Source organism: Schistocerca nitens, chromosome 3 (assembly GCF_023898315.1).
Source record: "Schistocerca nitens isolate TAMUIC-IGC-003100 chromosome 3, iqSchNite1.1, whole genome shotgun sequence".
Lineage (NCBI taxonomy): Eukaryota > Metazoa > Arthropoda > Insecta > Orthoptera > Acrididae > Schistocerca > Schistocerca nitens.
The window spans coordinates 584,593,507-584,617,830 of NC_064616.1; the positions used below are offsets into that span (position 1 = coordinate 584,593,507).

Sequence of the window (24,324 nt, forward strand, 5' to 3'; positions counted from 1 at the left end):
TGTGCTATTTTTACCCACTTGACATCTCATGCGTGTGGTTGGGGTAAAATTATCATGTCTTACAACAAAAGATTTTAAGACCTGAAGATGACAACGTAGTATTTTGAAACCGGTTGTATTACATAAAAAAAATATTTTATGCGATCTTGGCTGGTGAATGGTTTTTAAGCATCCTATACGAGCGAACCACTTTCATTTTTACCTGTGGTTACTCGTACTTCAGGTACCTAGGTTATGCACGGCAATGTTTAAAAAGAATAGGTCGATGTAGTCATAGGGTCAAGCCGCGCACGTCTGCTTTCATGCCCAGCAGGTAAGTCGCTGCAAATAATAAACTGTAGTTGTGATCTTGCGGTCAAATAGTCTAGGCAATGGCTAGAATTTGCAGGTGAGTAAAATACAGAATACAGAATAGAAGATAAATGAATAATTGAATAGAAAGGGTTTGTCCTAATGTCTGTAATTGATGTAGACGATAGAGAATTTTGTTGAATAATGTTTATTCAAGAAAGGAAATCTCAGACGAACGGGAAGTTGACCTATGATATTCAGTGAAAAACAGACAGAAAATACCCTCGTGAAAAGCAGTAGGGTTACGTTGAGAGCGTTATGAGAATGGTAGCAAAATAGTCAGACTAAATAGTCATCAAAGATATGCGAAAATTAAGTCCATTTCGTTATCACAATACACGCAACATTCACCAGCTCAGGACAGTCCAGAGTTCAATATGGCGATACACATATGAACACACAAGATGTGAAGAACAGTTACTCTTACTCTGTCTGTCCTCAGTTCCGTATTGCAAGAGGAAAAAGTTAGAGTCCTAATCTGGAGCACATTCACAGCTCTCGTGAGTGAGAGTCCCTTCAGAGGTTAGACTATTGTAGCGGCCATCAACCGCTCAGAATCAATCACCTATACTACTGAATGACGCACGTTAGCATAGGTAGGTCTGCCTTCTCTAGCACTCGACACAAAGTGTGCAGAAGGGCTCCCTTGAGCTCTTCACCCGAAAAGTCCCAGTCTCCACTTGACTCCTATAGTGTTCCGCTACTGACAGATTTTCCATTGGCTGATGGCTATAAAACTCCGCCCGAACAGGCCATGAAGGCCCAATAGTACCGACGGGCCACAGTGTCATCCTCAGCCTACAGGCGTCACTGGATGCGAATATGGAGGGGCATGGTGCCAGCACACCGCTGTTCCGGCCGTATGTCGGTTTACGAGACCGGAGCCGCTACTTCTCAATCAAGCAGCTCTTCAGTTTGCCCCAAAAGAGCTGAATGCACCCCGCTTGCCAACAGCGCTCCGCAGACCAGATGGTCACTCATCCAAGTATTAGCCTGGCCCGACAGCGCTTAACTTCAACAATTTGACGGGAACCGGTGTTACCACTGCAGCAACGCCGCTGGTCTGACTGACAGCTATCCCCACAAAAATGCATCGTCGTTACATGCTGAAGACATCATTTGAGTCAGTTTCTGACCACTTTCAGGGCTAAACTAATGTATTACAACGATATTTAAATAAATAAATGCATAAACATTTGGCTACACTTACGTCATTTACAGTAAATATAAGTAATGGTTGGTTCATAAATAAATAAGCCAGCACTCTTGCGCAAGTGTGCTCACGATAAATGTCAACAGAATGGCCTTTAATAATTAACAAAAGAATTCGCTAAACAGCCGTGCCAACTGAAAAGTTCTTCCATCTTATTTTCGCTACCAGTTTCGTTAATTCATTATGCCACCTTCAAGCCTCATATGCACCTCTCAAAAATAATCCATACTGGCACACTGGGGCCATACGTTCCTGGATGTCCTGAATTCTCAAGTGCTTCCTTCGAAGACTTGACTGCAACTCAAGTCAAGTCTTCGAAGAAAGCACTTGAGAATTCAAGACATTCAGAAACATGTAGCCCCAGTATGCCATTATCGATTTTTTTTGAGAGGTACATATGGGGCCTGAGGATGGTATAATAAACTGCCGAAACTGGTAGCGAAAATAAAATAAAAGAACTTCTCAATTTGCACGTCAGTTTGGGGGATTTCATTGTTAAATATTTGAACAGCCACTGTCCCAGGCCCACAATGGATCAACAGAGTCCTTTAAGGCTGTTTGAATAATTATTTATGACTTCTTGACAGAAGTCTCTTCTTTTCTCTTTTCAACTGTGGTGTCGCTAACACATGCGATTGACCCCGTATAAATTAGCACAGTTTTTTAATAGCACTTGCAATCAACATTTAAATAAAGTCACTGGCAAAATAGTAAACTCTTCATTAAATACACTGATGCACTCTAGAAACTGGTATAGGCATGCATGTCCAAATACAGAGATGTAAACAGGCAGAATACGGCAACGCCTATATAAGACAACAAGTATCTGGTGCAGTTGTCAGATCGGTCACTGCTGTTAAAATGGCACGTTATCAAATTTAAGTGAGTCTGAACGTAATTTTACAGTCGGCGCACGAGCGATGGGACACAGCATCTCCGAGGTAGCGATGAAGTGAGGACTTTTCCATACGACCAGTTCACGAGTGTACAGCGAATATCAGAAATCCGGTAAAACATCAAATCTCCGACATCGCTGCGGGCGGAAAAAGATCCTCCAAGAACGGGCCCAACGGCGACTGAAGAGAATCGCTCAACGCGACAGAATTGCAGCCATTCCGCAAATTGCTGAAGATTTCAATGCTGGGCCATCAACAAGTGTCAGCGTGCGAGCCATTCAACGAAACATCATCGATATGGTCTTTTTGTGCCGAAGGCCCACTCGTGTACCCTTGATGACTCACGGCACAAAGCTTTACGCCTCGCCTGGGCCCGTCAACACAGACACTGGACTATTGATGACTGGAAACATGTTGTCTTGTCGGACTAGTCTCATTTCAAATTGTATCGAGTGGATGGACGTGTACGGGTATCGAGACAACCTCATGAATCCATGGACCCTGCATGTTAACAGGGGATTGTTCAAGTTGGTGGAGGCTCTGTAAGGGTGTTGGGCGTGAGCAGTTGGAGTCGTGTGGAGCCCCTGATACGTCTAGATATGTCTTTGACAGGTGACACGTTCGTAGGCATCCTGTCTGATCACCTGCATCCATTCATGACCATTGTGCATTCCGACGGACTTGTTCAATTCCAGCAGGACAATGCGACAATCCACACGTCCAGAATTACTACAGAATGGGTCTAGGAACACTCTTATGAGTTTAAACACTTCCTCTGGCCATCAAACTCGCCAGACACGCACATTATTAAGCATATCTGGGATGCCTAATAATGTGCTGTTCAGAAGAGATCTTCACCCCCTCGTACTCTTACGGATTTATGGACAGCCTTGTAGGATTCATGGTGTCAGTTCCCTCCAGCACACTTCAGTCATTAGCCGAGTCCATGTCACGTCGTGTTGCGGTACTTCTGCGTGCTCGTGGGGGCCCTACACCATATTAGACAGGTGTACCAGTTTCTTTGGCTCTTCAGCGTAAAACACAAGTATGACTATACGAAGTGTTGGAGATGTATTCATTTACTGTGTAATTGTGGCGGATACGATGTTCTGAAAAACATATGCATAATGAAACAGATATAAAAGGTGTCGTAAATCAATATATAAAACAGACACAGATACGTAACCTTCAGGGATGATAGCTATAGGACAATGTTATCATCTAAGATAATACTTTTTGAAATCGCATGAAGCGATTAAATATTATTAATGCGGAGGTTCATTGTGTAAATGTTTATTCAGTGTAAAATATTAACTTCTCTAGTTTTAAAGGTACTGAGATACTGTTGTGTCATTGGACGTACCTCACTTTTCTGAGATCACAGATGCATTCGGATTTGTATTATATTTGATGTGAGTTACTGCCGAATGTCAAAGAGCTGTAAGTTGGCGATCTTTAAGATTGTCTCAAAGTCCACCATTACTGGGAGCATAGCTGGTCCTCCTAAGCGATCGACGCTTCGTATTTACCCACATCCGGTCCTATGTTGATGCCCTTGCACCTGGGCTGCCTGGAGCGTTGCCGAGCCGGAAGCCGGAACTACCGCGGCGCGTCCTGAGACGTGAACTCGTTAGCGTTCAGCCATACAACAAATACATCTTGCGTCGTATTCTGGGCTGTCGATTAACTCGCCTAAATACGCGAACGTTACAGACTCAAGTACAGAACCAGATGTAGTTTTGCGCAAGAAACTGAAGACAGTTTCGCACTCACAATTGGCAGTTGATTGCAGAAGCCTACATACATTGGGTTTCCAATATAAGTATTTAGTAATGGAAAAAAAAAAGACCGAGTTAAGCGCAATTTTCATTGCAAGTGCAGATATTCCCGTTACAGATGAATATTCAAACTACAATACAATAACTAGCGTCAGTAGTATGTTTGAGTTTAGAGTGTTTCGAAACTGTAGGTGTAGACAGACGAGTGTCACCATCGATGGAAACTTGCAGGGAAAGATGAAGGACCACTGACATTTTGCTTGCCAAACTTATAAACCTAAATCTCTCTCCATGTGCAGTGCAAAGGTTTCGCTCATACCTGTTGTTTCGCCAGCAAAGCGTCATTTCTGGCACCATAAAGTCACAATGGCGACAGGCAGTATCAGGCATCCCCCAAGGTTCGGTATTAGGACCTATAATATTTTGTACGTAAATGATCTGTCATCCGTTTTGTCCTACTGGAAATATCACATGTAAACTGACGACCACTAGTTTTATCCAAGTGCAAAATCAGTCACCCTGAAGACAGCTGTTCAGATCTGTGTGAACTGTAAAATGGTTCAAAAGGCTCTGAGCACTGTGGGACTTAACTTCTGTGGTCATCAATCCCCTAGAACTTAGAACTACTTAAACCAAACTAACCTAAGGACTTCACAAACATCCATGCCCGAGGCAGGATTCGAACCTGCGACCGTAGCGGTCGCGCGGTTCCAGACTGTAGCGCCTAGAACCACTCGGCCACTCCGGCCGGCGAACTATAAAAATGGGCGCAGCTTATCAGGTTAAATCATAACCCATGCAAAACCCAAGCGGTGCTGGTTGGACAGTCTAGGCTCATTAGCCGAAAACATCAAGAATCCCTACCATCTATAACCCTAAATGCAGCAAATATCAACTTCTCTCCTTCAGAAAAGAGTCTAGAAGCAATAATATATGAAAATCTAAATTGGACTGAGCACGTAACAGCAGTGTGCAAAAAGGCATCAGGATCTTCCCATGCCCTATAAAAACTGTTTCCTCTTGATCTGGAAAAGAAACTTGTACGAACACTTACACTTCTAGTTATTGATTACAGCGATGTTATCCTCCAAGACCTTTCGAAGGTATGCTCGCGGCGCCTGTAACTGGTTACGAATGCCGCTGTTCGTTATATTTGTGATGTTAGAATTTTCGATCACATTTAACCATTACATGCACAGCTATCCTGGTTGCATGCATGCAAGTCCAGAGATTTGCATCCCCTCTGTCTTCTCTACTGTCTTATCACTTAACAAAAAATGGTTCAAAAGGCTCTAAGCACTATGGGACTTAACATCTGAGGCCATCAGTCCCCTAGACGTAGAACTACTTAAACCTAACTAACCTAAGGACATCACACACATCCATGCCTGAGGCAGGATTCGAACTTGCAACCGTAGCAGCAGCGCGGTTCCGGACTGAAGCGCCTAGAACCGCTCGGCCACAGCGGCCAGCTATCACTTAACATTGTCCCTCATGTTTCTCCTTGACGTCAACGTTCTTGTCTGAACAACATAGAAGAAACACCCGTTCCCATCAGAGAAAAATCCCTTCTGTTCCACACCATCGTTTACGCCATCTTCTCGATGTTCTTCTCAGTAGCAGGAACGTGTCTCTGGAACAACCTCCCTCATTGTATCAGAGATCTTAATAACATCTCCAGCTTCAGAAGACAGGTAATGACATATCTACTAAAGCAAAAATAAAGAATACCATTGTCTCTGTATGTACTCGTTACCTTTCCAACCTGATCTCCCACGTTTCCCAGTATTCTTAGTCGACGGAGTCTCCTTAAATTTTCCGCTTCCCAGAACTCGCTGCATCAGAAAACATCTATTTTGAACACCCATAAATTCTTATATCTGTCACTAGGATTATTGTTATTAATGTCGTAGTTATTGTCATTATTATTATTATTATTGTTCTTACTATCACTATTAATGGCAGTAGCTGCAGTAGTACAGATACTGCCAATATTAAGTTTTACTATTTCATAATCAGTATAATTTACTCACACTGTCGTTTCAGACACTCAAATAATATTAATACTAGGTGCTATATTAAAGGTGTTATTTCTTGGGTAACTATGATGTAATAGCGACTCAATGTGTGAAACCCTGGTCCGATGTAAGAGAGAGCCTGATGGCCTAATCAGACGAGGCTAAACAAATAATCAAATAAAAAATGAAACTGAGGTTTAACATTTAGGTCATAATTCACGGAGTAGGAACTGGGACTGGACAAGTATGTGCTACGAAATTGGCAGTGTGCTTTCCAAACGGCACCCAGAAGATTTACGAAGCAAGGAAAACTTAAATCCGGATGGCGGAACGGCGGTTAGAATCAGCATCCTCCCGTATACGAGTCCAGTATGTTCACCATTGCGCCACTTCGCTTGGTACGTGCTTGTGTAGGGGGACGGAATTCATTAGCAGGAGAAGGCTTCCGTACGATGACGTTACAATGGAAGCGATGACCCTAGTGACCGCAGATGCGTCCCGCTCTACGTCAGGAATATAGGTTGCAGGAAACGAGCACTGTCTGCTCATACATTACGTAGGTCGGAGTTCAAGTACGCCTGACTGCTTCACAGTGGCAAGGACGACTAAGAAAAGCTGCCAGGTCTTATAACAGGCCACATATGCTAAGTTTCAATAACTAAACCTCGTCTTTACATGAGAGCCTCGATAACCGTCTAGTCTGTTAGATATACACGATATGGTATACCTGCTGCCACCGAAATGTTGCGACCAGGGCTAGGCAGAAAATATGAAGATTGAGGCAGACGTAAAGGGGCACATACTGTTGTATTAACAACTTGTGCGTATGTCGGGAGACGCAGAAGGTAGTCTACTTCTTTATCTGAAATTGAAGTATCAAGTAGTTTGTCTTCAAAATAATAGTTGATGGTTTGGAAAATTTAATGATCTAAATATTTCGTAAATCTCAGAATGAAATAGGGAGTACAACCGAAACTATTGTTATCGGATTGGACTAGCGTTTTGGGGATCGAGGTTCAAAAACTGCCCGCCATTGACACATAGTTTTCCCGTGGTTTCCTACAGCATGTGAGGTGAACTCAGGGTTGGTTTTTTTCAAAAGGACTCGGTAGATTTCCATCCCAGACATAATCTTCCAAGTTTTCTTAACGAGTTGGTTGGTGGTTAGTTGATATGGGAGAGGGGACCAAACAGCGAGGTCATCGGTCCCATGGGATTAGGGAAGGATGGGAAAGGAAGTTGGCCGTGCCCTTTCAAATGGAACAATCCCGAAATTTGCCTGAAGCGATTTAGGGTAATCACAGGAAACCTAAATCAGGATGGCCGGAAGCGGGTTTGAACCGTCGTCCTCCCGAATGCGAGTCCAGTGTGCTAACCACTGAGCCACCTCGCTCGGTCTTAGTGAGCAGAAATTTATGGAAAACTAGCGACCCGCCCTGGCATCGCACTGGTAGCATGAAGTACATACGGCCGGAGGACTTGTTTATGATATGTAGCGATATAAATAAATCGTCCTTGTGAATCAGTCTATTAGTGAAAACCGTATGGAACCGCACGACCGCTACGGTCGCAGGTTCGAATCCTGCCTCGGGCATGGATGTGTGTGATGTCCTTAGGTTAGTTAGGTTTAAGTAGTTCTAAGTTCTAGGGGACTTATGACCACAGCAGTTGAGTCCCATAGTGCTCAGAGCCATTTGAACCATTTTTTGAAAACCGTATCAGAATTTCAACATAGGTTCCTAAGATTACCCTTCACATAGAGAAAGAAAACACGGCAGGGGACAGCCAACATTATCTGACCACACACATCTCCAGTTTGCAAAAATTATAAACCATCATCAACAGTATTATTGGAATTTTAAGAAGATCGAAGAGAGGCGAACTGGAAGTGCCTCAAATGCCTCTAACAAGCCTTATTGTGCTCCAATTTTCCACTTTCATTAGAATAACCGCTTGAAATATGAACTTTCGTCATATTTTTTCAGAAGTTACGTACAATAAGGTGAATCAGATACACTCCAAGATAAAAGGAAAAAAAAAAAAAAACGATGCACCACGAAGGAATTATCCGAACTGCACGGAAATAGGTAGACGTGACGTAAATGCACAGACAAGCAAAAATTACAGTTTCATAAAAACTGAATGATTTATTAAAGAGAAAGAACTTATCAAACTCAGTAAATAACGCGTTGATCTATCTCTGGCCCTTATGCAAGCAGTTATTCGGCTTAGCACTGAGTGATAGAGTTGCTGGATGTCCTCCTGAAGAATATCGTGCCAAATTCTGTCCAATTGTCGCGTTAGATCATCAAAATCCCGAGATGGTTGCAGAGCCCTGTTCATAATAATCCAAACACCAAGGTAGGATTTGAGAAGCACGAAGATCAGCAGCAGAAACATTCGTCATGTGCGGGTGGGCATTATCTTGCTTAAATTGAAGCCCAGGATGACTTGTTATGAAGGGCAACAAAACGAGCGTAAGAGTGCCGTTGTTGACAACCAAAGTGTTCCTCCTACGAAAAGAAATGGGACCTCAGACCATCGCTCCCGGTTGTCGGGCCGTATGGCGAGCTACAGGCAGGTTGGTCCCCAAACACTGTCCGAGGCATCTCCAGACATGTCTTCGCTAGTCATAAGGGATTAGTTCGGAGCAGGACACACAAATGAAGACAATTCTACTGCAGCCAGTGAGATTCTAGTCGAAGACGTCTCTGGACTTCTTCGGACTGGAATCTAGTTAAATGCAGCATAATTGTCTTCAGCAACGAGTCCCGTACCGAACTGATTTCCGATTGCCAGCGAAGATGTGTCTGGAGACGCCCGGACAGTGATCGGATACCAACATAACTATTACCTGCCATACGGCCCGGCAACTTGGAGTAATGGTCTGGGATGCCATTAAATTTCGTAGCGGGACCACTTCTTACATTTCAACAAGATAATACCCGCCCGCACATGACGAGAATTTCTGCTCCTTTTGTTCATGCTTATCAAATCCTAGCTTGGCGTTAGGATCATTATGGGCAGCGTTCTGCAACCATCTCGGGATTTTGACGATCTAACGCGACAATTGGACAGAATTTGGCACGATATTCTTCAGGAGAACATTCACAATTCTGTCAGTCAGTGCTAAGCCAAATAATTGCCTGCATAAGGGCCAGAGGTGGATCAACGTGTTAGTGACTTGTTCAATTGCTGAAGCCTTTTGTCTTTAGTAAATCATTCTTTTTTTTGAAAATGTAATCGTTTATTTGTCTGTACATTTACATCCCATCTACCGATTTCCGCCCAATTTTTTTTGCATTAGAGTGTGATTCAAGTGATGCCACGATGGAAGAACTACGTTAATAGACTAGCGAGAGGACTAGATTGTCACAAAATTCTCGGCTAAACTATAGTATACAATATAATGGCTGACAGTAACCAGACTTATTTTTTAAAAAAATCAAAATTTTCTTCTATTGGTTTCTAAATCATGAGAATGGCAGGTTGAATAGCAGAGTGGGAGTGTTTCATTATCATCTGTTCTTAAATGGTCAACATCCAGATACAAATACTTATTACGTGAGTATCTCTGTATACATAATGCCTATTCTATACATGCAGTGCACTGCATCATTTGTCCCCTACGTAATCAGGACATTCTCTTTTCAAGGATGTGATCATAATATCGCGGTTCACCAGTGTACACAAATTAATGAATGCATGTAGTTCTTATGTAATTTATCCCTCATAAAGGATGTCGTATACCTGCTTCCACAGCTACTTTAACACTCCAGTGCTGTTCCCAATCTCAGTCTCACAAAAAAATCTGCACTAGCATTTGGCTTCAAAAGAGGGGAGAGGCTGTGGAACGAAGTTCCAGATCATCAAACCTTGCGCCAATGTCCTGGGTAAAATACCAAACCTTTTTGCACTGCAACATGGACTGAGGATATGAAACACTTTTCGAGGTGGTCTGTCCGCTGGATGGCAAAATGAAGCTCGACGGCAAGCTATGTGCTATTCAAATGAGTGGGCTATTTGCTGGAACTAGATGTCACCCTCTCTCGTCTCTCATTTTCAACAAGAACATAATCATAACAGCAGTCTTTGTATGTAATCATTAGCGTCACCATACTCAATAGATAGGCGTTAGACATAGCTTGGCAACACAGATGGAAACATTTCTAACGAGGTGACTGAACCTAGCCTTCATGGCCTCCCGCCGGCCGCTGTGGCCGAGCTGTTCTAGGCGCTTCAGTCCGGAACCGCGCTGCTGCTACGGTCGGAGGTTCGAATCCAGCCTCGGGCATGGATGTGTGTGATGTCCTTAGGTTAGTTAGGTTTAAGTAGTTCTAAGTCTAGGGGACTGATGACCTCAGATGTTAAGTCCCATAGTGCTTAGAGCCATTTGAACCATGGCCTCCCAGTTAACGTCGACATATGGCTAACTTTCTTTTAAGAGATTTTGTTTCTATCTTCAGCAGAACTCGTAATTTAGCTAATTATGTACACAGTTATTGTACTTCCCGTGCAACCAGTACAGTCACAACTGCAAATGCAGATGAAATTAAAAATCATTCTACGAATGATAATACACCGGATATAAATATGATTAACTACCACAGTTACTTTGTATATACTCTTTTATAATAGTTAAAGATATAACTTAAAGATATATTCAAGTTAAAGTCTATCTACACGCCCATAACAGTTTTATTGCCATAGACGTGAGAATTACAATATAGTAACAAAGGACTAATATTTGTATTGAGAAACATTTGCAGGATCACATGCTCATTCTGACCATAATTTATTAATTGTGGATTGCAGACTAAAGCTGTAGAAATTGTTAAACGTAAGACATTAACAAGGGAGAGCTGAATAAGTTGAAAGTAACAGAGTTTTTTGAGAATTTTTAAAAGTTTCATGAGGCTATCACTAGCAAAAACACAGGAAGAGAATTCGGTAGAAGACAGGTGGGTAGCTTTGAATTACGATGTAGCGGCAGCAGAGGAAAAACGCGGCAAAGTACAAAATGTAGCAGAAGGACTGGGATTAAATTTAATTGATGAAAGAAGAAAATATAAAAATACAAGAAATGGAATAGCTAAAAGGAAATAGAATCACCTGAAAATGAGACTGGCAGAAACTGCAAAGTGGTACAGCATGAATGTATGCACGAGAAATGCAAAGCTGCAGATCCATACACGACTGCAGACAGGAGAGGAGCCACTTAAAGGACAATTAAAGAAACGTATGGAGAAAAGAAAGACAGCTATATAAACATGAAGAGCTCAAATGGCAAATCAGTTTTAGCAAAGAAGACAAGGCTGAAATACAGGAAAAAATTATAGGACTATATGAAGGAAAGACAAATGAGAATAATATTATCGGAAAGGAAGAGGGAGTGGAGGATGAAGTACCGCGAGAATAATTTGACAGAGCTGTGAAATACCCATGTAAAAACAAGATACCTGTAGTGGATGACATTCCCTCACAATTATCATTAACCTGGTTGATATATGAGCCAAGCGAAGTACCTTTAGACTTGAAGAAGAATGTAATGATCTCAACATCACAGTAAGCAGGTCCTGGAAGTATTTGTCTGGACTGTAGCCTTATGAGGATGATGAAATTTACAAGCATGAAGAGAATAAATGCTTCCGAAGTGAGGTATTACAGAAGAATGCTATAGATATGTTGGGCAGATCGGATAACTAATGAAGAGGTGCAGAATCCAACAGTGGAAAATGAGTTTTATGCACAACCTGAACACTGAAGGGATTAGTTGATACTATTGAGCATGAGGCATCAAGGAGTAGGTAATTTGGTTATGCAGGGAAGTATGAGTAGAAGTAAAGTACTTGTATGAGTAAGAGTAAAAATTGTAAGACTGAATGCAGTAATTGGGATCGAATGAAAGCAGTTCGCAGTACTTATACGGAGATGAAGAAACTTGCACAAGATAGACAAATGTCGAGAGGTGCAACAGATAAGTCTTGAGAATGAAGACTGCAGCAACAACAACGTCTGCTGCAAACTGCAAACCTTATTTATAGCTACCAAACGAAGATAAAATAATGTGTAATGATACCTTTCAAGATGGTCACTTTTAGTATATGGCTGTATTTCACTACTCATGTTGGTAAACACATAAGAGAGCAGTAACACAAACAATGATTTGCCCAAAAACTAGCTAGAAAGCTTCTAATTACTTTTGCAATGAGAATCCGTAAAAAATAAATTCAGTTTATGACTTCTTTCACGCATAATACTTTACTCAGTTAAGATGGTGTGTTATAACTCACGAAGACGTCTGGAGCAAAAAGAGTGAGAAAAAAGGGAAAAGGGAAGTACTGCATCTGAGACATGACCCAACTGCATGGAAGGCCATGAACGGAGCTGATTCTGTGACTTACCAAACAAGGAAGAAAACGAGGAAGACATATGCTTCAAGACTGAAAACAGGTGAAGCATCCATGCCTAAGCAGAGTGCATAGTACACACTTAGCTGTAGTTAAACATACAAATCCAGTTTATTGAGTTTTTTCCAGAAAATGTTAAAAACTCTGCTCCAATAAAGGTACATGAACTACTAATACTTAGTTGAAAACATGAGGGTTTCCGAATATTTGTACTGGTATATTAATGACTGCAGTGGCAAAAATCTATTGAAAGTTAATATTGTTTTGGTCAGTCATAATGAATCCCTTACTATTTTTTATCATATGACTTAAGAAAGGAATGAGGTTTGTAGATCTGCAAGCAGCCAATAAAATAGATCTCGTGATATCAACAATTTTTTTTAAATTTCGCTACTGCAGGTATGTTTGATCAACAACCACTCTTGACTCTGCTTGTGCAAAGATCTGAACAAGAAAAGTATTGTAAGGTAAAATATGTTAGAAACAGGAAGACTAGTTCAGTTCGTTAGAATGGCAAAAGCCATCTGTAAATGGAAAAGGTACAACGTAACATGATGCTGGCATACAACCTATCCTCTGCCACAAACCATACTGTCATCTCTGGAGTGCAGATGTAGAAGTAGACGCAGACAGGGGTTTATAGTTGTGGTCGACATGGCATTTATGTTTTTATAGAAAAGATAACTGTATACTATATTGGATAAATACATAAATTCAATCATAATTTAATAATAAGTGTACAGGGTACAACAAAAGGAATTTCTGCTCTCTTTCAAATAACAGAAGACATATATATCCCTCATATACAATTAATTATTGTTTATTTGAATAACTTGAGTGAATAATCAATCATAGATCATAATTATACTGTTAACAAATGTTGGTGTAGTAACTTATGATCTTTAACAACGGAGGTGATCTTAAAAATTAGAACAGTATCATGGTATAGTGTACTCAAATTTATTTATGACATTTTACAATACAGAAAGATATATTGTTACACCAGAGTTTAAATGAGATCTCTGAGCTGTTGAAATAAAGACAAAGGAAGAACAGCCATAAAGAAAAGCGTAGCACATATCAAATGACTGTTAAACTGAATATTCAGATCAAGATAAGGAACAAAGGAGACTAGAAACATATGAAATTACTTGATTACAAAGCATTTATTAAGAAAGGAACAGAGTTATTCTGGAACAGCAAATATTATTTTTGGAACGCAGAGATTCGGTTACAAAATGACGGCAACTCTAATTGAAGTGTATAGTATAAGGTAAAATTTGAGTTTTGACAGAGATATTACTTAAAACAGTATGAAAAATGCTGTTAAAATGAACAAATAATTGCTGGAAACACGAAGTATGTATATAAATAGAGATAGAAACCAATGGCCATGCCATAAAAAATTATAGAACAGAAAATTATCTGATGCATCACAAAAACTATTTCACTATACAATTCCTAGTTTCAAATTCATGATTATTTACTACAAGGGATAATGTTAAATAATTGGAAAAGGCTTCACAATGTGTGAAACTGCTAAACATTGAAAGTAGAAATACTTTTGGTGTTGCCTTACTCCTGGTAGCTGTAAGTGGAATAACAGCATGAAGCAAATGGACATAATCTGAAAGTATAGAAAAGAGGAGATTTAAAATTTAGTGCCCCTTACTGAATCTGTATGAGAAACCGAAGTACCTAGGGAGACTGGAGCAACGGTGAATCGGAAGCAACCGTTGTGGGGGAAAAATTTAAGCACTTAAGTACAAAACGGGCGTGTAGAAGAAAATTATCAGTTAAAATTACTGACGATGTAGTGGTTGCTGCCGATAAATGATTTCCAACTAAAAATACTCCTATACATGCTTAAGGTTTTAGCACAAATTTGCCTACAACAGAAAAAGTTTTCCTGCATGTGGCTGTACAGGTAGTTCCCAATACGTCTGTTATGTCCGGCGCTTGCACATAAACATGTTAATTTATGCCATATTTTCCACAACTGTGTGCAATTTTGGTAATGGTTAAAATGGCTCTGAGCACCAAGGGACTTAACATCTGAGGTCATCAGTCCCCTGCAATTTTGGTAATACCTCAGTCGTTACCTTACTGCTTAAAGGTTTCGGGATTTAACCTAATCTGCTGTAAAAGTACAACTGAAGTATATTTTGGCAGCTTCATAATGCACATAGGCGGGGAGGAGAACCAGTAACTTAAACTTAACTGAAATCTAATGCACCAGGAATCCATACTTGGAAAAACAAAATCTAATCGGCGTTTACACTTATTCAGAGCATCGTACATTTATGTTCTGTGTCAGGATAAGGTAGAAGATTTGTCGTTGCCTGCATTCAGTAAAAATACAGGGTGATTCCGTGATGATGATGGATTTCCAGGGATGATCGAGTAGGACAAATGTATCATTTTGAGGTAAGGGACTCTGGTCCGGTAACGACCGAGTTCAAAATATAAGCGAAGATCTGAGCCCTTTGACAGTGGAATACATTGACTGGTACCACTGTTGCTAAGTCTGTGGGGTAGGCAACTTCAGAAGTCTCAGTATGGATGAAAACAAGAAAATAAGTCTAGTAAACATGTGCTCCAAAATGTGTACCGTAAGAGCTATGAGCATTTGTTCATCTTCGTCACTGTGAAATTCGTCTCTTCTACTGAATAGGTGCCCATAGCTCTTAAGATACGTGTTTTAGAGCTCAAGTTTACTAGATTTTTTTTGTTTGGTCCATTCTAGAACCTCTAAAAGTCATCTACCCCACAATCGTAGCAACAACTGTACCGGTATGCCCGCATCTCGTGGTCGTGCGGTAGCGTTCTCGCTTCCCACGCCCGGGTTCCCGGGTTCGATTCCCGGCGGGGTCAGGGATTTTCTCTGCCTCGTGATGGCTGGGTGTTGTGTGATGTCCTTAGGTCAGTTAGGTTTAAGTAGTTCTAAGTTCTAGGGGACTGATGACCATAGATGTTAAGTCCCATAGTGCTCAGAGCCATTTGAACCATTTTGTACCGGTATATATGTTCCACTGTCAGAGGTATCAGAACGATTTTAGCGTATAGCTTTCGACTTGGTCGTTTCCGGACCAGGGCCCCGTATCTCAAATTGAAACATTTATCCTTCTCCATCATCGCTGGAAGTTTGTAACATCATCACGGAATAACTCTGCATAATGTCAAATTCTTAATTATACACGGCACCTGAGATTTTTCCGTTCTTGTTAAGCTAATTGTTCTCTAAGTATTGTCGTGGTGCTGGTATATAATTTAGCTCTCCCTAAAAGTAACAAGAAGACAGCGATTAATATCCATAATCGATGGAAAAACAGCAAAAATAAACTTTTGGTCATAATCAGTAAGATAATATGGTGTGGTGTGACATTTAAGAGGGAATAAAGTATAGTCAGTTAGTTAGAAAATGCAAGCTGCAAAATCTTCTATTTAGTATTCCGTACCTTAATCGGTAAAAACGGAACTCTTACGGGATCACTTCTTTGTCCGTTTGTAATGATCTCTCTTTCTCAGGAATAGGTAGAGGTATTAAGTTGAAATTTTTGCCAAATAGCAAGGTCTACGGTCTCTTGGCGGTGTGCAAAATTTAAGCTTCTAACTCAATGCAATCTAAAGAGACCGCCATTTATGTCATATATTTTGATACTTACAAATTCACTCATCAAAACCTCTAGGTAGCTTTTCGTTGGTAGCAGTATGAAATTTGGCAGGAAGCAAGGTTTTACAGTAAAAGTAAAGAAAAAAATCCGAAAATTGTTAGTTTGTAATTATATCACATCAAAAAAATATTTTTTGCCGTTATTTTGTCCATTGTCTTTCTATCGGTCTGTTAAGATCCCTCTGTCCCCGAAATGGTGGAGGTATCAAGTTGAAATTTATGGTATATACTAAGGTCTATGGTCACTTGGCACTGTATAAAATTTTTTATGCCACATATTTTGATGCTCGTTCGCTTACTTATCAAAAGCTATGACTGAACTGTCTAGTGTATATACATAACTAGCTTGGCACCTGCTGCTTAGCTCGCTTAGACTTTTTTTCTTTAATCGAATTTTTATGTTGTTCACAAACGCAGCACCTGCTAAAAGTTTCACGCTAATTAACGCCAAAGAAGCATAGTCTTTTCCGAATGTACTACTGACCAAAAAGCGATTCTGGTAGTTTTTGTACTTTTTCATTTCATGCTTTATCTGCTCACTTAATTTTTTAACATTATTCGACAGCACCACATTTCCAATGCTTCCAGTTTCTTCTTTTTCGGAATTTCGATTATACACTTGATACTGGTGTCTCCACCTCTCGTTATATCTAGTGGTCATTTCTGCATTACATAGGACTGTCCAGATACTTTTGATCAGATAGTGTGTACCCTGACAAATAACGGTCTCGGAAATTACATCATTTATATTCGCAACAAAGACTTTATTATCAAGACCTACCACGTCTTTGTGATTTAGTCGAGTCTGACACAAAGGTGAAATTTTGAAAAGTCTATGATATGCATAATTTCACAATGCGAATTTCAAATCAGGAATTTCACGTACATGCACTTAAGACATATTTATATTCAAGAAAGATATCTTAACCAGCATTAAAAGGAGAGCCAATGGAGCTCATTATCACACCAGGTGTATGTTCATGAATTGACCTGGAGTCAGTGATCTAGAAAATTTCTACAATAAAGTTTATTTTCAGAAAAGGAAACGAAACATATTGAAGTAAATAAGTATTTGCAGACGTCCGGCGTATTCTTGTACTAATGTTAGTTGAAATTATTAAATTATAAATTGCTTATGCATAAGGTCTAGGAAAATTCGATGTGAGTTCTATGAAAATTAGTTACAAAGCTACCTCTTCTGTATTAATGTGTTGGACACACAGTAATTTTTTGTTTATGAAACGAATTTTTTTCGTTTCAACACTGAATTCATTAATTAGGGATACATTCCGTATTTGGAACCCCTTACACACAGGAAGAGATTCTGAAACACAGAATGCGTCAACGAACAAATATTCATTTAATAAACATGTGAAATAATTCTCTTGAGTAAAATGAGAAAGGAAGGATGTGTGAGGAGTGTGCAGAACAACTTTCATATTCTCGCACTTACCGTATCTAGAAGCTCAATAATTTTTGAGAAGAAGTACCACCAGGCCCCACTCGACACCTAAGGGAAAAGATGATGACTTTTTTTACTGCCACTGAGAGATTGTAATATAAAATTTCCGTTCATGACATAAACGTAAGCTTCTTCTCAGATTTCATTGCACATTCTAAATGAAACATACTGAGAAGTATTACACGAAATTTTTCTACTTACGAAGCAATTTTTAACTGAATGAAGTTTTTGGTACTATATCGGTCTTACCTGGTACGCAAATGGATTTCTGTGTTCCATTGGTTGACAGACATGCTTAAAAAGATAATCCATCGCTCCCACTCGAACTGGCTGCAACAAGAAAGTGAGTGTAAGTACTGTTGGTGTTATTTCACTTACATTAAGATTACCGGTCACAATAAGTTTTAAACATGTGTCAGATATGTTTTAACACAAGGAAGCCCAGCAAAGGCGTTATCGATTCCGTAAACCTACAATGACACAGCAAAGTTCGAGCGAAAAACGAGACTCAAAAGGAACTGTCAGAACTTAAAACTCGTTAGGCAATATCTAAGGAACGAACACGTGACTTCTTTCTGCCAGTGCTATTTTTTTCTTTTCTGTTGGTGGATTAGTGTTGTCTCTCCGTTACCTTCTCCCATTCTACAATGACAGTGATGTCAGTAGGAGTGTTCTTATAGCATCGTTAGTGTAATTAGCGGCTCACACATAAAGATATGTGCAGTTATTGATACGCAAGATGACGAAATTAAGTGGATAGAAAATATTGGTCCTGGCTGAACTACATGTTTTTTTTTCCATCGAAAAACAAGTGTCCTTTCTGAAATATATTTGAAAGTTTTGCTCAGGTCTCAATAAACTGTCACGAAGGAAAGGTTTGTTTAGACATGTTTAAGTTTTTACTAGTTTAATCGATCAGTACCTTCATATGTGAAATTAGAGCTTCTCCCAGCGTATCGAATGTTCAAATAACTTAAGCGGAATGCAACCGGGTAATGTTCTCAACAACCGCTGATATTTCCATAGGTGAACAACACGCAATTTTCATGATACAAGTGAAACGAGAGATCACTGTGCATAACTTAAAACCTCGGTTGTAAGCTGTGTCATTCAGAAAGAAAAGATGGCGTATGCCAACAGAAAACACAGGCTGTCAACAAGTAGCGCCAAAACAAGACCAGAGATAACCAACACCAGACGTTAACGATAGCGAAATATGAATTAACGACAGGTGAGAAAATAACGCTGTGTCCCTGCGTCAACTGAGCAGAGAGAGAGAGAGAGAGAGAGAGAGAGAGAGCAGGGTTCCAGGCAGAAACAACCACCAAGCAAATCTGCGACTGCACAACAATACCTTGGTGCCGGTCATACAATGAAATACAACACATTCTGACATGCATTTCTAGTTACTTGGTTAGTGTTATTAAGGACGAAGTTGAGATTAAATTAGCAAATGTGTGTGTGAATTCCTAAGGGACCAGACTGCTGAGGTCATCGGTCCCTGGACTTGCACACTACTTAAACTAACTTACGCTAAGAACAACACACACACCCATGCCCGAGGGAGGACTCGAACCTCCGGCGGGAGGGGCCGCGCAATCCGTGACATGGCGCCTCAAGCCGCGCGGCCACTCGGGGCGGCAAAAATTTGCAAGTGACTGTATTAATAAGGACGGCAGTTTCTGCTTAAATTCCGCTTGGAATCCTGCTCTCCTCCTGGCCAAACAACAGAAGGACAGAGATAGCTGTACTTGCTCAACCGCTGTCGAGAACGCCTGGTATTGGTTATCTTTGGTTGCGTGGTGGCACTAATTGTGTACAGCATATACACTCCTGGAAATTGAAATAAGAACACCGTGAATTCATTGTCCCAGGAAGGGGAAACTTTATTGACACATTCCTGGGGTCAGATACATCACATGATCACACTGACAGAACCACAGGCACATAGACACAGGCAACAGAGCATGCACAATGTCGGTACTAGTACAGTGTATATCCACCTTTCGCAGCAATGCTGGCTGCTATTCTCCCATGGAGACGATCGTAGAGATGCTGGATGTAGTCCTGTGGAACGGCTTGCCATGCCATTTCCACCTGGCGCCTCAGTTGGACCAGCGTTCGTGCTGGACGTGCAGACCGCGTGAGACGACACTTCATCCAGTTCCAAACATGCTCAATGGGGGACAGATCCGGAGATCTTGCTGGCCAGGGTAGTTGACTTACACCTTCTAGAGCACGTTGGGTGGCACGGGATACATGCGGACGTGCATTGTGCTGTTGGAACAGCAAGTTCCCTTGCCGGTCTAGGAATGGTAGAACGATGGGTTCGATGACGGTTTGGATGTACCGTGCACTATTCAGTGTCCCCTCGACGATCACCAGTGGTGTACGGCCAGTGTAGGAGATCGCTCCCCACACCATGATGCCGGGTGTTGGCCCTGTGTGCCTCGGTCGTATGCAGTCCTGATTGTGGCGCTCACCTGCACGGCGCCAAACACGCATACGACCATCATTGGCACCAAGGCAGAAGCGACTCTCATCGCTGAAGACGACACGTCTCCATTCGTCCCTCCATTCACGCCTGTCGCGACACCACTGGAGGCGGGCTGCACGATGTTGGGGCGTGAGCGGAAGACGGCCTAACGGTGTGCGGGACCGTAGCCCAGCTTCATGGAGACGGTTGCGAATGGTCCTCGCCGATACCCCAGGAGCAACAGTGTCCCTAATTTGCTGGGAAGTGGCGGTGCGGTCCCCTACGGCACTGCGTAGGATCCTACGGTCTTGGCGTGCATCCGTGCGTCGCTGCGGTCCGGTCCCAGGTCGACGGGCACGTGCACCTTCCGCCGACCACTGGCGACAACATCGATGTACTGTGGAGACCTCACGCCCCACGTGTTGAGCAATTCGGCGGTACGTCCACCCGGCCTCCCGCATGCCCACTATACGCCCTCGCTCAAAGTCCGTCAACTGCACATACGGTTCACGTCCACGCTGTCGCGGCATGCTACCAGTGTTAAAGACTGCGATGGAGCTCCGTATGCCACGGCAAACTGGCTGACACTGACGGCGGCGGTGCACAAATGCTGCGCAGCTAGCGCCATTCGACGGCCAACACCGCGGTTCCTGGTGTGTCCGCTGTGCCGTGCGTGTGATCATTGCTTGTACAGCCCTCTCGCAGTGTCCGGAGCAAGTATGGTGGGTCTGACACACCGGTGTCAATGTGTTCTTTTTTCCATTTCCAGGAGTGTATATATTTTCTTATGGTGAGCACAAGATCTTAATTTAATGAAAGAAATGTTTGACGGTAATACTTTAAATATTCCGTGGGAAAAAGACCAATGGCTTTGGGGTTTATATATAACTTTTTCTCTGTTTTCTTTTAGACTGTTATCAAAATTCTAAAACAGACCATTTGTTGCACATATAGTTGTGTACGAGTATAACATTTAAGATATTAATATGAAATTAAGACCATATTGATGTATCTCACTGTCAAGAATTTTAACGGAGAAATGTTACATAAGTAAGAAAGAAGTGAAATCTAGAGAGATAGAGAGAGAGAGAGAGAGAGAGAGAGAGAGGAAAAGAGGACGAAGGGAAGAGTAAATACGAGGGCTATCCACAAAGCACATTACGTTTTCGTTTGTGTCCGTTAGGGGCAGGGCTAGCGCGGCCATCTTGGTGTCATGGCATTCCGCCGCTCAGTCGGCATCCTGCCGTGCTAGTGAGAGGTTCGTGCTGTATTCCTTTGAGTTACTGTGACAGTTTGAAATGTCAGCGTTAAATGAAGATGCCGCGAAGTGTGAAGTGCGTGCTGTAATAAGGTTTCTAACTGCAAAAAACTGTACACCGATAGAAATCTATCGGCAGCTTTGTGAAGTGTATGGGGACAACATAATCACTGAAGGTGGAGTGCATCAATGGGTCATAAAATTTAAAAATGGCCGAACTAACGTTCACGACGAAGAGCAAAGTGGAAGACCCAACATAGTGACTGCCGAACTTGTCGAAGAAGTCGATGCCGCGGTCCGTGAAAACCGTAATTTCACAATAACGGAACTCTCTATGAGTTTTCCATAAATTTCACGAAGTTTGTTGCACGAAATCATTACCGAAAAGCTTGGTTACCACAAGTTTGGTGCAAGATGGATACCAAAAATCTTGACAGAGATTCACAAAAATCAGCGAATGGCTGCAGCGTTAACGTTTTTGGACGCTTACGAGAAAGATGGCGACTCATTACTCGATCGCATCGTTACTGGTGACGAAACATGGGTTAAGCATGTGAACTGCGAGACAAAATTGCAGTCAATGCAGTGGGGGCATACAAATTCCCCCCAAAAACCCAAGAAATGCATGCAGACAATGTCGGCAAGGAAGGTGATGGCGACTGTCTTTTGGGACAGAAAAGGTGAGATTTTTGTGGATTTCCTGGAAAGAGGTACTACAATAAACTCTCAAAGGTATTGCCAAACTCTGCACAACCTCAGAAGAGCAATACAAAACAAGCGCAGGGGAAAGTTGGGCTCAAAGATCTTGCTGATTCACGACGACGCCCGGGCCCACACGGCAAATGCCACTCGTGAAGTTCTCGAATCTTTTAAGTGGGAGTTGTTTCCTCATCCGCCGTACAGTCCCGACCTGGCACCGAGCGACTTCCACTTATTCCCAGCAGTGAAGAAGTGGTTGTCTATGCAGCGTTTTGATGACGACACACAACTTCAAGAAGAGGTAACCACGTGGTTGAAGGCGCAGGCGGCCGAATTTTAAGACGAATGAATTTCCAAGCTCGTCCATCGCTACGATAAGTACCTTAATTTAAATGGCAACTATGTAGAAAAGTAGTATTTAAGTGTGGCTTTCATCTGTATATAATAAAAAATTTTTCCTACACTTTATTTATTTATAATTCCAGAACGTAACGTACTTTGTGGATAGCCCTCGTACGTGTTAAGAGCGAAAAGGCGCATGCTACTGCACTACTGTATTGAACCCACTATTACAAAATACACGTTGTAAATTATAATTCTGCACTGCAGTACACTAATCAGAACTACACTGAAATATGATAAATACATCACTGTAATAGGTATAGGAAGCAAAGCCGTGCTTGGTAGCAGCGTGGTCTGGGGCGTCTTATCACAGTTAGCGCGGCTCCATCTGTCGGTGGTTCGAGTCCTCCCTCAGGCATGGGTGTGTTGTTCTTAGCACAAGTTATTTTAAGTTAGATTAAGTAGTGTGTAAGCTTAGAGACTGATGACCTCAGCAATTTGGTCCCATAAGATCTTACCACAAATTTCCAAATATGAAGCAAAAATCGTTCACGTGGACTGTGCTGCCACGTCTGACGGGGTGTAGAGATTGGGAGTCAGATAGCTGTCATGGCTTCAGGAAACCCTTCCTTGTCATTCTCAGAGCTCATCTCCTCGTTGCTTCTGGAAGGACATTCAAAGGGTTCAAAAGGCTCTGAGCACTATGGGACTTAACATCTGAGGTCATCAGTCCCCTAGAACTTAGAACTACTTAAACCTAACCAACCTAAGGACATCACACACATCCATGTCCGAGGCAGGATTCGAACCTGCAACCTTAGTGGTTGCGTAGTTCCAGACTGAAGCGCCTAGAACCTCTCGACCACACCAGCCGGCTGAAGGACGTTGTGGTTGGGTATTTTGCCTTGGTGCGTCTCGTGTCTTCTTCTTATCAGCTTCTCGGTCTGGTAGGCTAGCGGTTTGTAACCCAATTTTTTACTATAAACATGTTCGGCCTGTGCTACATCTCGACATCCCTTACTATACTATAGTCTGTTTAATTATCAGAGATGTTCCTGTCCTGACCTGTAACATCTTGTCTATTAAAACACTCTCAGACGATGTAGTCCAGGGTGCGTATTGGTGAACATTCCCAGGTGTCTGTGATGTATTGGCGTATTTTTGGCATATAGGGGGGACATGTACCAAGTCCCGGTAGGTAATGTATTACTCCCTTGGTCCACGAGAAGTACGATAGTCTTGCTCTTTCTCTTATACAAGGAAGTACCTGGTAGGTTCTCTCCCTTTTCTACCTGTCCCCAGTTACTTGCTATACTCTCTCAAAGCATGCCTTTTTATTTCCGCCCACTGGATTCTTCTGCTCTGCAGCTTCTGTAGGATTGTTGGTTGCTGCATCAAGAGGTAGATTTTTTCGTCCTTCCTTCTTTTCCATTCTCCTTTATGTGAGACCGGTCCCTGTATCTTCCTCACTACTCTACTTTCTAATGTTAAGAGTTTTTCCTTTTCTCATTTGGTAATGCCACAGGATTCTGAACCGTACATGGCTGCTGGACATATCACAATGTCATTGATTCTCATCTTAATGCTCGCTGATATTGACTCTGAGGGAATACGTGTATTTCATTCCCACAGCTATTCTTTCCTTGCTGTTCATTCCTCCGCTGTTGCATGAACTCTGTTTTGTCTTGATTCACTTTTAGCCCAACCCTCCGCGCACAGTTGTCTATTTTCTGGTACATTTCTTTCAC

General features: G+C 41.8%; 1 protein-coding gene across 1 annotated transcript in view; it reads right to left on the reverse strand.

The window, feature by feature from the left end:
- The window catches only part of LOC126249666 (elongation of very long chain fatty acids protein 7), a 129,532-nt gene that overhangs the window by 24,014 nt on the left and 81,194 nt on the right, over positions 1-24,324 (reverse strand). The window contains exons 4-5 of the mRNA XM_049951347.1: positions 18,051-18,131; positions 17,793-17,849 (exon numbers count right to left, since the gene is read on the reverse strand). Coding sequence (XP_049807304.1) covers positions 17,793-17,849; positions 18,051-18,131 — 138 coding nt within the window. The remainder of the gene's footprint in view (positions 1-17,792; positions 17,850-18,050; positions 18,132-24,324) is intronic.